General features: G+C 35.8%; 2 protein-coding genes across 4 annotated transcripts; both read right to left on the bottom strand.

The window, feature by feature from the left end:
- Positions 1–3,778: 3,778 nt before the first annotated feature.
- Positions 3,779–6,937, bottom strand: LOC116025527 (ADP-ribosylation factor 2). The gene is made up of 7 exons (XM_031266768.1): positions 6,785–6,937; positions 6,124–6,293; positions 5,699–5,769; positions 5,380–5,499; positions 4,312–4,430; positions 4,148–4,229; positions 3,779–4,054 (listed from the first exon to the last, which is right to left on the bottom strand). Exons 2-7 carry the CDS (start codon positions 6,269–6,271, stop codon positions 4,049–4,051), a joined length of 546 nt encoding a protein of 181 aa, XP_031122628.1. The 5' UTR covers positions 6,272–6,293; positions 6,785–6,937; the 3' UTR covers positions 3,779–4,048.
- A 1,477-nt stretch (positions 6,938–8,414) lies between these two features.
- LOC116024675 (phosphatidylinositol 3-kinase, root isoform) lies at positions 8,415–15,499 on the bottom strand. Of its 3 annotated transcripts, none has more exons than XR_004099513.1 (18): positions 15,169–15,499; positions 14,966–15,074; positions 14,755–14,851; positions 14,104–14,262; positions 13,771–13,980; positions 13,058–13,236; positions 12,702–12,849; positions 12,419–12,514; positions 11,740–11,875; positions 11,491–11,612; positions 10,791–10,985; positions 10,531–10,701; positions 10,234–10,371; positions 9,778–9,932; positions 9,461–9,604; positions 9,152–9,299; positions 8,795–9,069; positions 8,415–8,723 (listed from the first exon to the last, which is right to left on the bottom strand). XR_004099513.1 is itself a non-coding variant. In XM_031265628.1 (17 exons), the coding sequence occupies exons 1-17, from the start codon at positions 15,287–15,289 to the stop codon at positions 8,932–8,934; spliced, it is 2,466 nt and encodes an 821-aa protein (XP_031121488.1). In that variant the 5' UTR covers positions 15,290–15,499; the 3' UTR covers positions 8,415–8,931. The 3 variants fall into 3 exon arrangements, 1 of the variants encoding a protein (XP_031121488.1); XR_004099514.1 differs by having other exon boundaries at positions 8,415–8,710; XM_031265628.1 differs by having other exon boundaries at positions 8,415–9,069.
- Positions 15,500–15,626: the final 127 nt, after the last annotated feature.

Below are 15,626 nucleotides of genomic sequence, written 5' to 3'. Positions count from 1 at the left end.
TGTGTAAAGTGTATTCTTAAACCCTAAACCCATCAAAAATAGAATTAAGAAAGCTATAAATATCCAAGTAACCTAAGTACCAAGCGATCTCCCACTCTACTCATACAAAATTAATCACAAAACCCTATCCTATTCCACTCAGCTCGCTCCTACGTAAATATGGAGAAGAGAATTGGTGATCGCTTTCAACCTAAGGACTATGAGTTGCTTACGATTCTCCTCCGTTTTGTTATTGGGATGGGTTGTCATAGAACAAATATTCGCCATGAAGATCTGTACGGAGACAAAGATCCATGGGAGATTTTCCGGTGGGATTGTAATGAGAAACATCAGTACTTTTTCACTCAGTTGAAGAGGAAATCGAAGACTATGAAGGGATCAAGGATTAATCGCACGGTGGGGAAGAGTGCGGGGACCTGGCACGGTCAAGATAAAGCAAAGCCAATAATTGACAAGAAAACCGGGGCGCTGTTAGGGTATAAGCGGAGCTTCCTTTACCAGAACAAATTGGAACCTGAGCAAGATCGGCAATGGCTTCTCAAAGAGTTTTATCTAAATGATGCCGTTACGGCGACGTATCCTAATCTGGAAGATACAAAGGATTTTGTCCTGGGTAGGCTCCATAGAAAAAAGAGAGCGGGTAGTGAACCTCATCAAGAAATCAAGGATGTCCCCGTTGAGACCATTTTGGGAATCTTACTTGAGGGTGCTGCAAATTCCACGGCCACCGCCATGGAGAACTTACCGACTATTGAGGAAAAAATTGATATCAACCCTACTGAAGAAGAGGGGATTTTGGCCCCTGTCCTGCAAGAATCTATGCAAGGGGAGAATAATAATGGCGCTGATGATAGCTATTGTTATATCAACCCTACAGAAGAAGAGGGGGTTTTGGCCCCTGTCCTGCAAGAATCTATGCAAGGGGAGAATAATAATAATGGCGTTGATGATAGCTATTGTTATATCAACCCTACAGAACAGCAGATTTTGGCCCCTGTCCTGCAAGAATCTGTGCAACCTGTCTTGCAAGAATCTGTGCAAGGGGAGAATTATAATAATGGCGGTGATGATGATATGGATTTAATGTTCGATTTGGATATTTTGTTTGATGATCCCGAACTGCTTGCTATCCAACAACGTTTGGAGGACGTTGGTAATTATATGGGTCTTACTGAAGAGATTTTGCAAGAGCCAGCAGGTCCCTTATTGGGCGCAACCATCAATGCAGACCAGGGAGGAGGATGCCTGCAGTCATATTAGTTTATTCTCAGATCATCCCTTTCTTTCTACTTAATATTGACTACAGTACAGATTTGGATGCATGCATGCATGAATGATATACATTTCTTAGCTTGTTACGTTCTTTCTTACTGTAAAGGATTATATGTATGTAGTTGCCCTTGTTGTTTATTATTCTGAAATTATAATAATGAACAACTTTTGTTCTTCATTTGACCAGTGATTTAGCCGGAAGGACCAAATTCGTTAAAAAAAACATAGTTAAAGGATCAATTCGTTACTTTTAAAAGTCAAGTGTTGAAATTAATAAAGGTGCTATAGTCAGAGGACCAAAAGTGAAATTTACTCTTAAACAAGCCATACAACTAATATTGGTCAAGTAACTCAAAATTAACTGATAAACTATGTTACTAAATAGGACAGATATATTTTAGATAAATTAGTGAGGGTCAAATTTAAGTTTGAAAGCCAAACTTTCCATCGACAAAGGGCTTATAGATAACAATGCCCGTTAGCTATGGTACAAACGGAATGGCGGGCTGTGGTGGAGTGTTGCGAGACCATAATGGCGATTGGGAACGTGGATTTATGTACAAGATATATAGGCTGTTGTTCCAGTGATGAGGCTGAGGCTTGGGGGGTGCTTCAGGGTCTTCGCATGGTGTCGACGATGGGGTTTACGAATAAGCTGATTGTTGAAAGTGATTCATTGATATGCTGCGTACAAACTCTAAGCTTCATGGGAATATTGGTAATTTAGTCCAAAGGTGTCATGCAGCTGCTAATGGTTTTGAGGAGGTTCATTACAATCACGCAGGTGTACAGGGAGCAGAATAGGTTGGTTGATGCTTTAGCTAAGAAAGCTCTTGGTCTTTTCAGTGGTTGTTTTCTGTTGGACGAGGCTCCGAGTGAGCTGAGGAAAATGCTTTGCGAAGATCAAATTGGGGCTAGTTTTCGGGGGAAACGATATTTCTTTGTAATCGTATTTTTGGATTTGCCCCTCTTCTAAAAAAAAAAAAAAAAACATTTGTACGAAGTTGTTGATTATTGTAATATTATTTTAGACTAATAAACAACAAGTAAGCAATGTCAAAGATCTTGTGGCCAAGCAGCATAGCTATGACCCCTCCCGAGTGAGAGTTCACAGGTTTGACAATTATTCAAAGTCCCAATTTTCCCTTGGTTTTACACTTCTTCGCTGGCAAAGAAACATATAAATTGAATGGGCTCAACAAAAATTAAATAAGATAATGAAATGGGCCATGAATGCTAACTATTCATAATTATAGTGCAGCCTAATTACATAATTGGGGCAATTAACTCCATTAGCGCAAATTATACTGTGGACCACGCAGCATCAAAACAATGTCGTTTTGATTAATAAAAACAGACAGATAAAATGGTATCCGTTCTACGCAACTGCAGTTCCCTTTCAACACAACTGCAGTATCAATTCAACAAGATTAATCTGACCGAAATTGTCGGAACGAATCGTTTGTTTTATCGAAAAAAGCTTTATTAGGGGGTCTTGGTTGGGCCCCTATTTTCAACCATTACAGCTGGCGTCGACCAGCTTTGCGATACGGACGGACACGACGTTCTACGTAACTGCAGTTCCCTTTCAACACAACTGCAGTATCAGTTCAACACAACTGCAGCTGTTCTGCGCAACTGTAGTTCTCTTTCAACACAACTACAGTATCAACCATGACCATGGTCCAAAGTATAACAACTGCTCCATTAGCTAAGTATAACAGTCCGCGCAACTGCAGTTCTCTCTCTCTCTCTCTCTCACACACACACACACACACACACACACACATATATATATATATATATATATTATTCATTTAACGAATATTTAGGTGAACTTAATAGATTATTAGTTCAGATATATTTAATTTGGTTCAGATATAAAATGTAAAAAATCCTACATAAATCATTAAATTTAAAAATAAAAATTATTTATTCCATTTAAACCAAAAATATTCAAAAATATTTTAAATATTTTAAATATAATGTATAAAAATCACTCGAAATAACACATATGTTAATTTTATAACACATTAGTATAAAAAAATAAATTTGAAATTTTGAATGTTAATAAACAAAATTTTTAAACAAAAAAACAAGGAATCAAAACTGAAAATTTTAAAAATAGAATATATCAAAAAAAAAAAAAAAACCAAAACAAAACAAAAAACAATTTTCTAAAGTAAACCAACCTAAACTTGTTCTTAACCTCCGCCCACCCGCCCTCCCTACCCGGTTAAAAACCGGTTTGCCTTTTTCAAGTACTACCTTGTATTTTCTTTTTGCATCCAACATACAAAACATTTACCAGCTTTATGCAAAGCACCTATAATTAAGCATCATCCTAAATAAGGACAATCTAAAATGTAAAGTGGGCCCCAGCTAATTCTTCAAAAGAAGATCATCCTAATTTGACAATTACCAATGACCCATGTCAATTCCAAAAGTCAGCAAATTTTAACATATCATCATCTCCTAAACACCAAATTGCAGGAAAGGCAACTCAGAAAACAGCAAGATCAAAGTGCTAAACCATTAACAGACGCAACGTAAGCAACAAATTAATCATCGTTTACAAATTCAAAACATTGTACTCAAATCTAGACATGAAATTACATATATCCAACTCTTTGTACTACAAAAAGCCAATTCAAAGTCCTACAAAGATTATAAGTGCCTTTAAAAGGATGTTCATAACCACACCAACTTGGGGAAAGAAACTAGATAAAAACCCGCCTGCATCCAGGATCAACCCACGAGAGAATTCTTTACCTGTCTAGGCCTGTAAATAAAAGCACATTGCAATATCATGTTACGAATTTCATCCTTGATAGTTGGGAATAGAAATTTTGCTTCAATATCATGTTCCAATTACCTTGTTGGCAATGTTGTTGGAAAGCCAATCAAGCCCTTCATAAAGACCTTCTCCAGAGGTAGCACAGGTGCTCTGGATGTACCTGCAAACAGAAAAGGCACAACATAAATACACTAATCCAAGAAAAGAAAATAACCAAAGGGCTAAAATTTAGGAAACTATACCAGTGGCGCTGCCTGAGAGAGTGGAGACCAAGCTTATCAGTGATCTCAGCAGCATTCATTGCATTTGGAAGATCTTGTTTGTTAGCAAACACAAGCAGCACAGCATCACGGAGCTCATCCTAGAACAATATATGAGTAACAATGTCAGACAAATAAACTTTATACAATCCAGGCTTTCCAGATCTGGACAAGTATCTTATCCATTTTAGGTATATATTACCCAAACATCTCTTTAATTTTTAAAATTTTTCTTTTGGTACATGTGAGGTGAATGAAAATTGAACTTATTACACCTTTTACCTAGAGTCACAAGCTTATGCAGCTAAACTACAAGGTCTTTGACATTTAAGAAAGAAAACTAAAGCTCTCTTTAAATTAATCAAATGAAGAGAGAAAATCCCCGAGTGAAAGAGCACTAAAGTTCTCTCATTCTTCCTCCTCTCCAATAACCCCTCTCTTTCCACATGCACTTCAGCAAAAGTATGGTCAATCTTTAAAAAGTGGAGATTATTTGTGATCAAAAAAATTTTTGTTCTCCAAGAAAGTATATCTCTATGATAGAAATGAAAATTTAACATTGCAACCTTTCATCCTAATTATGCTACAATATATGCCATTACCTATGCTAAAAATTAGCACCACTACCTATCAAATTAATTGTGCATATTATTATGGGATTTATGGCACTAACTCTACTACACAATAACCATCAAGCTAATCATGCTATAAATTATCATTTCATGCGTCAAAATGTCATGGCTTCAACACGTACAAAACATTAATAGACAGCATGATAGATAACTGCAGAAATAATAATCAAATTCATGAATTCAGGGTGTGATCCCTAAACACTAATGTTGTCAATAATCAAATACTACAAAATAACTCCCTAATTTCCTGAGGTGTCTTTTACACATTTTGGTCAGTTTTAACTAATATTACCTCATTACGTCAAGCAGTGACAACTAACAAGTTTACTAAGCATCAATAATTTCCAGTTCTAGAAGCTTAAATGAGCATTCTCACAGCAATACAATGATACATAGGCATATAAGAGAAGCATCTTACTTCATTCAACATCCTGTGCAATTCATCTCTTGCCTCCACAATACGATCTCTATCATTGCTATCAACAACAAAGATGAGACCTTGTGTGTTCTGGAAATAGTGCCTCCACAATGGACGGATCTGCCAAGGGAAATTTGAAAGAAGAAGAAATAATAAATCAATTAAGAGATTGCAATGCAACGCATACAGTTTACTTGTACTTAATATATTGAGGTAACAAGTCAGGATTTCATGAATATATAGTTCTCAAAACATATGTATTGTATAAAATAGAACAATAGATTTAACTGTTGAAAAGAGAAGATAGAACTTAACATACCTTGTCTTGGCCCCCAACATCCCAAACTGTGAAGCTGATGTTCTTGTATTCAACAGTCTCCACATTGAAACCTGCAGAAATTTGATTATTACAAGAGCAATGTCAAAACCACCAGAGTGATATATGATCACATAAAAGCTGAATGCAAATCCAATGAAGAAATTGTAAGATGGTATGGGGAAGTCAATTAATAAACATCATCCACGGCAGCTATCTACTTTCATAAAGTGTAAATGTTCCAAAGCCATTTAATATTCATATGATCATATCCAAGTGATAGCATAATGCATGATAACCAAGACAAATGGAAAACAATCAACCCAAGGAACCATCTGACGCTGTCAAAGTGTATTAGAGATGTGTAAAAGCCACACTTAATACAAAGAAAAGAAAACTTCAAGCAGCATCTTGGTTAAAGACCATACCAATGGTAGGGATGGTAGTCACAATCTCTCCCAGCTTGAGCTTGTACAATATGGTTGTCTTACCAGCTGCATCAAGACCAACCATCAGAATACGCATCTCCTTCTTGGCAAACAGCCTGCTGAAGAGCTTGGTGAATGTCAGCCCCATTTCTCTTTCTTCCTGATGATCCCTATATATCATTACATCAAATCACAAAATCAGATCAAGGATACAAAAAACGCATGCAAATTGATGTCAAATATAAGTAAATCAATGGATCTGTAACAAAAACAAAATGCACAAGCATATAATTTTTTCCAGTAGTAACTCAGCTCTAATCCATCTCAACAAAACAGAATCGAACTTGCTGGATCTCAATCTCTAATTCATCCCAAACTCTAATTCACAGTTCCATAAGCAGCAGTAATGCAAATACCCAAGAGATCACATCGTATTCACACACCAATCGTTAGATCGGGGTACAAAAACAAAAAATTAATTGCATGTTACAGGTAGAGTTTAATCGGAAATCACAAATCTCTGAATCTGAAACAAACAACCTCAAATCAAATTCAATTGAGCTAAAAACCAATCGATTTCAGCTTTTTCACATAAAACGAATTCCAAATAAAACTGAAGAATCCATCCGCAATGAATCTGCGTATAACGATTGTGGCTTACCTGAGAGAAGCTTATGAACGAGGGATCTAGCGAGAGAAAACGCGAGAGAGGGAGAGAGAGACGAAGGGAGAATTGAAGCCTACGATCAACGCGTAATATCGAAGGCTGAGAATCAGGAAATCAGAGGCAATAAATAAAGGGAGACAGGTGAGGTGAAATTACAGCGTTGCCATTGCATTTTGGGTTGTATTCACGGAAATGCCACCATGTTCAGCGGTTGTTGCTTGATCTACCGTTGGTTGATTCAGGTACGCTATCCATCCAATCGTGTTTCGCCACGTCAGACGAGTAGTTTCTTGGTCCGAATTCAAAGATTATAAGGGTAGACTAGTCTTTCTCATACTGGTCTTTGACATCTCGAAAGGGAAAAGCCATCTTCGATAGGAAAAATGGACTCTGAATTTGAAAGAAAATATTATTTTTTATATTTATTAATTATTAATTAATGATGGAATAAATGTTGCTCGCATATAGCATTGCTACCCTAATAGAAGAGAGATTCTTACCTATCACTTTTTCTATTAAGCTGGAAAATATTCACATCTTCTTATTATTAAGTTAAAAAGGGCTCATATCTACATATTCACACATTCATAAGTAATTATGTATTTTATTTATATTGTATTGAATATTATTAATCCTAGTTCTCACACCACTTGGTGCAACAAGCATACCATGTGTAGTTATACATAATTATTAAAAAACAAAAACAAAAAGACATTAATGTCAAACCAACAAATTTAAAAAAAAAATCATATTTTGTATGTTAACATGGTATTAATTATTTAATTATGGGCCGGAGTTAATAATAGGCTCTACAAGCTAAAGTGTATGCATATAAGTATCACAATTTATATCGTGGCCAGGGTTCAGATAGTATTCTGGACAGATAGTATTCTGGACTCTGAATCGAAAAGTTTCGTCTTTTCTCATCTCTCTACACATCTACTAATCTATTCCAGCCTTCTAGATATAAAATTCATACTCTTAAGATAAAGAATTTCATTACACAAGACACAAAAACTTGCAACACGAGACACATATACATATTATATATTTACTTATTTTTAAATCTGATTTAGATAGAGAATTTATGTTCTATAGGCAGATAATTTCACAACACAAGACATAAATTCATAACATGAGACACAATATGTTTTGTGTTACACAACTACTAATCTATTCCAAGTACAGAATTCATATTCAAGTACAGAATTTCATGATATAAGACAAAAACTCCCAACATAATACACATATACGTTATATATTTCCTTATTTTCAAATCTAATTTAAGTAGAGAATTTATGTTTTATAAGCACAAAATTTTACAACGCAAGACAAATTCATAACACACAACAATATGTTGTGTGTAACACATTTACTAATTTGTTCCAAGTACAAAATTCACTCTCTTTTTTTAGTACTATTGACTCTGTTACAATGCAGTATCCGTTCAAAACTACTTTCTCAACCTACTGAAGCACAAAGAGTCAATATCATCTCCACTGAGGCTCGAACCCACCCCCTTCCATATGGGAGTGCAACCGGATGCCACTGGACCAGAAGGTACACAAAATTCATACTCTTAAGGTACAGAATTTTATAACACAAGACATAAAAACTTACAACACAAGACACATACACATGTTTTATAGTATTAAAAAAATTATAACGTGAATTATACAATCAAACGGTTGCCATCAAAATTAAATAAATCGACATTGAATGTTGTAATAACTGCTCAGTTTGTGATTTCATGATATGGTATAACTAATAAGGTTGAACTAATAGTTACATTACATTCTCAAACTAATGGTGTAGCAATTAGTGGGGCAACAAAGTCTATATACAGTTGTAGAAAGAAAGCCATATCAAAGCTGGGAATCCTGGGACAGAGGGAAGTGAGCAGATGGTAGCACTCATATTCTGCATTTGGAAACTGAGGAGCCAATTTCAAATATATAATGAGAAACTCAGTGTAGGAAAATCAACTTGAGCATGAAGACTGACCGTTCACTGAGTTGCTTCATGAAGATCATCAATTTGACTAACAGCTACCTTTCAATGGATTTTTTACTTAAATTCTAGTGAAGTTCATAAAGTCGTGGTATTTGCAGAAACCTAACAAGTAACAATTATGCCATAGATCACCGCCAATATTGTGCCCAGCGGTGAATGGTTTCAACCATTTGTGGGAATAATGCGCTGACACTCTCGTTGATGAGGTCCTGGAAGAAATGTATGCACTCCTCGTCATCCAAGTCTAATCGGAACTTCTCTTGAAGCTACACGTATCAGAGAACCCAGGTCAGCACGAGAGAAAAATGTATAACCAATAATAAGAGAAGATAATTGAGAAGAAGCCACCTTAAGAATGCCTTTTTCAGGATCAGAAGCTATATCTGGGATATTGGAACCCGCCATTAGATGAAACAAGTTCAATATTAAGTTGCTTGATTTCCGGAGTATATTGTATGCTTCACAGCAATAGGATTTGAACCTCGTGTAGTATTGGCTGCAAATTGGAGAAGTAATAAAGGGTTTCAAACAATAGCTTTCTCAAGCATAGGGTCACTGTATCTACCAGGAGATATATATTCAGAACATCGTTTTTTGTAATGAGAATAAGCATTAAAAAAAAAAAAAAAAAAAAAAAACCTATGGTAGAATAAATACCTTTCTGCTCCACCCATAGCTTCAACCATTTCTTTGCAAAGCTTCATAGGGGGTGGAAAGGGCTTTGGATCTTTGCCTAAAATGAAACCAAAATCAACATGAAATAGTCTGCCATCATCTCTGAGTAGAAGGTTGTCAAGATGCCTGCAAACCAAGAAAGTTCATTAAGTGCCTGATGTATGTTTAATGCATTCAAAGAAATTGAAGGGGAAATAACTATAGTAACTGCTTTTAGTTGAGTATTCAGTAAAAGAAAAGGTTGGGTGTTGGCACAACAAACAAGAATTTTTGGGCAGTTTCAATTTACCGAAACTCACCTGTCTCCAATACCCAATATGTAAGTGATAACTGAGTAGCCAGCACAGCTTTTAATAAATGTTTCAAGACATGTGGATGTAATGCCAAATGGTCCACTCTCATCAGGGTGGAACTTCTGCAGATAGCTTGTGATGCTGCGATGTTCAGAGAGAATCTGGAAACAATTAATGATTATTGTTAGTTATCATGATATGAATTGTACTAGTGCCGCTAACCCATGCCTAAACATAAACCATTTTGATTAGTGATGTGAAATTTATTTGTGGGCTTTTAATATTACTTCTAGATGTCTATGCAAATGCTCAGTAGAAAATACATAGCCACAATTCCAGAAGGAAATAAGATGCCTCCCTCTCATGTCTGTGATTCCTCCAAAATAATACTACGTAAAAGATAAATAATGACAGAAAAAGATAACAATAAAGAGGAAAAATAGGAAATGATACGAAGGTTACCTGTGCCAATGACTTTGATGGTATGAATTCCATCATGCCTTCATCATGTCCAGTTGCCAGTACTCGATATGGAGTTAGATGCAGATCCAAATTCTCCAATTTGAGCAGTCGATCCATAAGAGACACCATCTGAACAACCTGCAACAACCAGTCATTATTTTGCCTTGTTATTCTATATCACTCTCTCTCACACTGACTTGAGCAGCAGTGAAGAAGGAACAGGACAGGCATCATTCAACAAACCACCAAATAATCAAAAAGATCTTTCAAATACAATGTGCAATATAGAGCATATACCAATTGGTCTTGCCGAAGATCATCGCCCTTCTTGAAAATGATCTTGCAACATCCACCATTTGCTGTTCGGAATGCTAGTCGTAGTGGATGCAATGCACTTTTGAATATTGATGACTCTGATGGAATGATCCCACTGATCAGTACACCTGGGGTGAGAGGTGATCGTATTGGCTGAACACACACCATCATGATATTCATTAGATGCTTGATGGCACAGGTTCTAGAGCTAAATTTATAAGAAAGTTCCATAATAAAAGCACCTCATCAAAGTAGGTAAGCTCACTAAGAAGGCCAGAAAGAAGATGCCTAAGCTTTTCAATCTTCTTCTGTGTCCCACCACGGACATTTCTCACATCTCTCATTATTGAACATAGTTGAGCTGTCAATTCAGTCTGCCGCACCAGGCTCTGCCATAACTTAAAACCATCTTCATCTCCATTTACACTTCCTCCCAACTGCCATTTACAGAGAGTAATAGTAAATATACAACATTAACACTGGAACAAGAAAGGTAGGGAATCTAGAGTTGCAAATTACTCCATAACATACTTCCTTTGTCATATATAACATCCACTTTGTTTTCAGTTTGTGGTAAGAGTAGACTGATTATATTTATAAATGATTTTAACAGTGACTTCTTCAAAATTTCAATTTTATACAGCAATTATAAATATGGATCCCCCTCACTCTTCAGTGTCGGTGAAAAGCCCATATTTTAGTAAATGCATCAGATGTTGGGAGAGATTAAGGTGGTGACTCCAATGCAATGAATAGAGAAAAGCCCCATGGATTCTATTCTATATATTATCCATAATCAATATGTTGAAGCATTTTCCTTGAAGGAATTCAATGAAAATGCTCTCTTAAAAATTTTTAGAAAATAGTGCTAAAGTAGTCTAATAAAGGCCTTACATATGATACAGTTAAGCAGTATATTTCAAAAAAATGGAAATCACAAACCTTCAACATGCTCTCTTCCAGGATTTCATACGTACAATAAAAGCGTTTTGCATATGCAGGATCATGCAGCTCTACTGCAACAAACCAACGAAGAAAGCTGGCCAACTCGATATTGCGTAATGCTGCAAAGAATTAAAATGGTAAAGCACAATTCTAGAAGCAGTAAACGCACTCACACCCCATCCCCCAACTCCCTCCTTCCAATAAAACAGTCCTAGAAGATTTTGATGTTTATTACAGGAAGCATACATCGCTGCACAAGGAAATGAGAAAGACGAGATTTATCAGAGCGCTCAAATCGAAGAGCTTGAACCAACTGGAGAAGGTAACATTGAAGCTCTTCATCATCAGCCCTTTCAAGAACACTGACAGCATAGGCACGGACCTATAAAACCATTCCCAAAAAAAAAAAAAAAAAAAAAGATGATGCGTAAAGAGCTCCATGTATACAGATCAACAAAATGCATGGAATTTCTAGTCAGAGCAACCATTCATCTCAAATTCAGATTACACCTACCCTAGAAGCATGGAACCAGTTGCAATGGAAAAGCAGTGACCATAAGACCCACAAAAACTCGATATGTACCCCATAAAAAAGGAAATCTAAAACCTCAAAAAGAAAGACCCTGTTCAATAAAATGGCTTGCATCTTTATAGTAGTGATTTCTGTAAATCATAGGGCAAATATTTTTCCTTGTTGCAAAACTAACAAGTGCAGTTGAAGTATACTCTTAGTAAATAAGAAGAATGGGAAACCAATGGCAACACATCCAGGGTTGAGAAATTATTTCTCCATGGATCTTAATCTAAAAGCCATAGTACAAATGCTTTAAAATATCATCTTCAGAGCACCACTTGCCTTAGCTTTCATCATCCATGCTCAAGGTGATAAAGTAAAAACACTTGTTAAGATATATCTAATACTAACCTCCTCACTTTCAAAAAGGGGAGAGAGAAGTTCCAATGCATCACACATATCAATTGTTTCCCACTTGTGCATTAGCTCTAATGCCTGCTTTGCTTCCTGCAAGCAGATAAGCATATATTCCTCAGTCTTATAGACTTCAATCTTACTGCAGGATATTTTAAGTGTGTAAATCATATTTAAGGAGGCAGGGTAAAATTTTCTCATTTAGCAGTCTAATCTTTCCAGTATCAGGATCAAGAAAGGATTGAGAGTATGCATTGGAGAAAAGGCCTTAAATTAATACCTGAACATCACTCCATTCAACACAACGGAGAAATTTTGTCAGAGCACGCTTCTCAGACATTAATGAAAAACGAAATTTCCACAATAGTTGCCTCTCATCTCCACTCAGAGCCCTTGTTGGTGGGTACTTTAATATTCTTTGTATTGATCTACAAACCATGTATAGCTTTGCTCATTAGTTTCCACCACAGAGAAGGAACACGACAATGCAAAATTGAGAAAAACTGAAAACTTGGGTACAATAAAACTTTCAAAATTAATAATAAAAAAAATGTGGCATTATCAAATTATAAGAATAGTACTATTATCTAAACCTCTATTAGTGCATATAGATTTTGATTCTTATTTAGAGCATACTTTCTTTCAGTAGAGCTTGGTTTAAGATCTCTGTCAATGATTCCACGATTTAAGCTCCTTGCAAGCTTTAGCTGCTTATGCTCTGAGGGATTTATCTTTCCAACCTCTGGGTCATACACTGTAACCAACTCATTTGTTGAAGCTATAGGAGATGGTAGTAAGAAATTTGCTCCTGACTCCTATATATAGCAATTACAAATGCGTGAATAACATTTGTATGAAAGTTTGTATTGCAATAATAATTAACATTCAAACTCAGGAAAAAATTTTAAATTATAAGATAAAAAATTATTTAAAAAAAAAAAACAATAAAAGCTTTTAGTGAGGAATTATTTTGCACTAATTTTTTTTTAACAATAAAAATATTCTACACAGTAATAGCATATCGGTACACTCAGTAGCACTAAAACAGGGTGAGCATTAACGTTCATACTCAAAACCAAACACAATCAACTGGCAAATAAAAATTTAAATTAGCCATAATTATCTAGCTAATACATAACCAATCATCATCAATATGCTACCCAAAAAAAAAAAACCCACATAAGCTATATCTTTAATAAGTATATAATATGAACCTAATAGTGATAATTAATTTACATGGGAAAGATACATCAACGAATATAATATACTCCGTAGTAATTTTCGCAAAAGCTTCAATTTATAAAATAGTATATTTTAACTACGGAATATTACTTAAAATGAAGAGCTACCTGGAATACAACTCTGTGTTCAAAACTGCAGAAATCGATAACCAGGTATATATGAGAACTCCCATTTTTATTGTTCTCTCGTTCCTTGATTTTCTCCATGGCTTTGAAAGCAAGGCGGTCCAACCAATCAACTCGTTGTATCTGTCCACGCTCATACTTATTCACAAGCTTTTCCAACCGCTCCAATTCCCCACGTTCCTCCTTAGGAACCTAATGGAGTCAAGCAATGGTTAAGCCTTATGCCATTGTAAAAGCTAATAAAATTCAGCAATTAACCCAACTTAAGAAATTAACAAAAACCGCTGCACTCATAGGAAAAAGATTGATGGAAACCTTTCCAGGAGTTGTAGTATGAATAGACCCATCTGCCTCTTTGCCAGACCAAAGTCTAAGCTTATGCTTCCCTGTTTTCAGTTGTTTTTTCATGTTAAAAAGATGTATGGTAGCCCCACCAATTACTCCCTCACTCTTTCCACAAGAAACATCCCAAACCTGCAGTAGCAGAACATAATAATCATAACTACACAAAAGCACAGTACAGCTGTCATCTTAATATCTTATCATTAGTACAAGAGCTTCTTTGGTGCAAAATCAATAACAGCTGAACAAAATATCAAAAGGAAACATGGTGTAGGATTTCTACATCCTGCATACCATTTAGAATACCTTATACCTGCTTTCTAAGGAAAAAAAATATCTGAGCTATTTATACTTATATATGCTACTATATAACATGTGATATTGTTTTACACTGTCTAAATGTTTATCATCCTTGCAGTGATTAAACTTACTCAATAAAGAAAGCAAAACAAGTTTGGATGCCCAAAAAAATGATGACAATGAAATTCTGAATTATGAATGCATTCTAAAATTGAGTCATGCAACCAACTCCAATCACTCGAATTACTAAAGTGTCTACAAACTACAAAAAGGTTGGACTTTTTGCCAAAATAGATATGATATAACTAAAACACATTCACTCACAGTAAGTGCAAGCTGTGAATTTGCAGTTAGGTCTCTGTACTTTGTACTCAATGTGATAAGCTCATTCCAGCAGTACGATGGACCTCTAGATTCCAGCCTACAACAAAAGTATTCTTCATGAACACTGAATTATATAAACAGAGACTCAACTATTTTAACTGACATTGAATTAAACACATAAAAATATGGAGCAAATCATCAAAAATGAAACCTAGTTCTCATGGGAAGTCCAAAGGGAGCGCCATCGATGTACAATGTGCTCTCTACATACAACTCGGGCTTCCTATCGTCGATTGCATTCATCACAGTATCAACACCATCTGAGAAATCGAAACAAGACAACTATTAACTGAACCTCTCGTGCGAGCAATTCAATGTTTGTAGGCGAATCTCAGTGCTATAAATTAACAGAACCTGAGCCGGGGAGCTTAGGTGCAGGCAATTTTCCTTCGAGGCGTTCAATCCGGAACGTGACCGGAAGATTGATGTCGCATGATAAGAAGAACCTGAACTCGTTTCCACTCATTGTTTTCATTACAATTTGATTAGGGTTCAGACTTCAGGAGCTGAGGTTTTCATGGTTTTGTATGCATTACCATGAAAGTCGACGATTTAAAGTATAATTGGGTTTCAAATAAACCTCTCACGTCGTCGGAAACTCTGCCGTTCGTCGGGTCGGAGAGAGCTGATAAAACTTTCAGTTCACGGCTTTCATTAGGAAGCGTGGGAGTATTGGAAGCCTATTTAATTCTACTTTTGGACCTTGTATTTTATAACTACTTTTATTTGGCACCCCTATGCTTTTTTTATTACAACATTCCTCATATGAACAATTAAACTATTTCAAAATATCACCATTTGTTTTTATATAA

The sequence above is a fragment of the Ipomoea triloba genome, chromosome 7 (assembly GCF_003576645.1).
Source record: "Ipomoea triloba cultivar NCNSP0323 chromosome 7, ASM357664v1".
Lineage (NCBI taxonomy): Eukaryota > Viridiplantae > Streptophyta > Magnoliopsida > Solanales > Convolvulaceae > Ipomoea > Ipomoea triloba.
The sequence above is the reverse complement of the archived record's forward strand: the minus strand, read 5'-3'. Positions and strand labels throughout refer to the sequence as shown.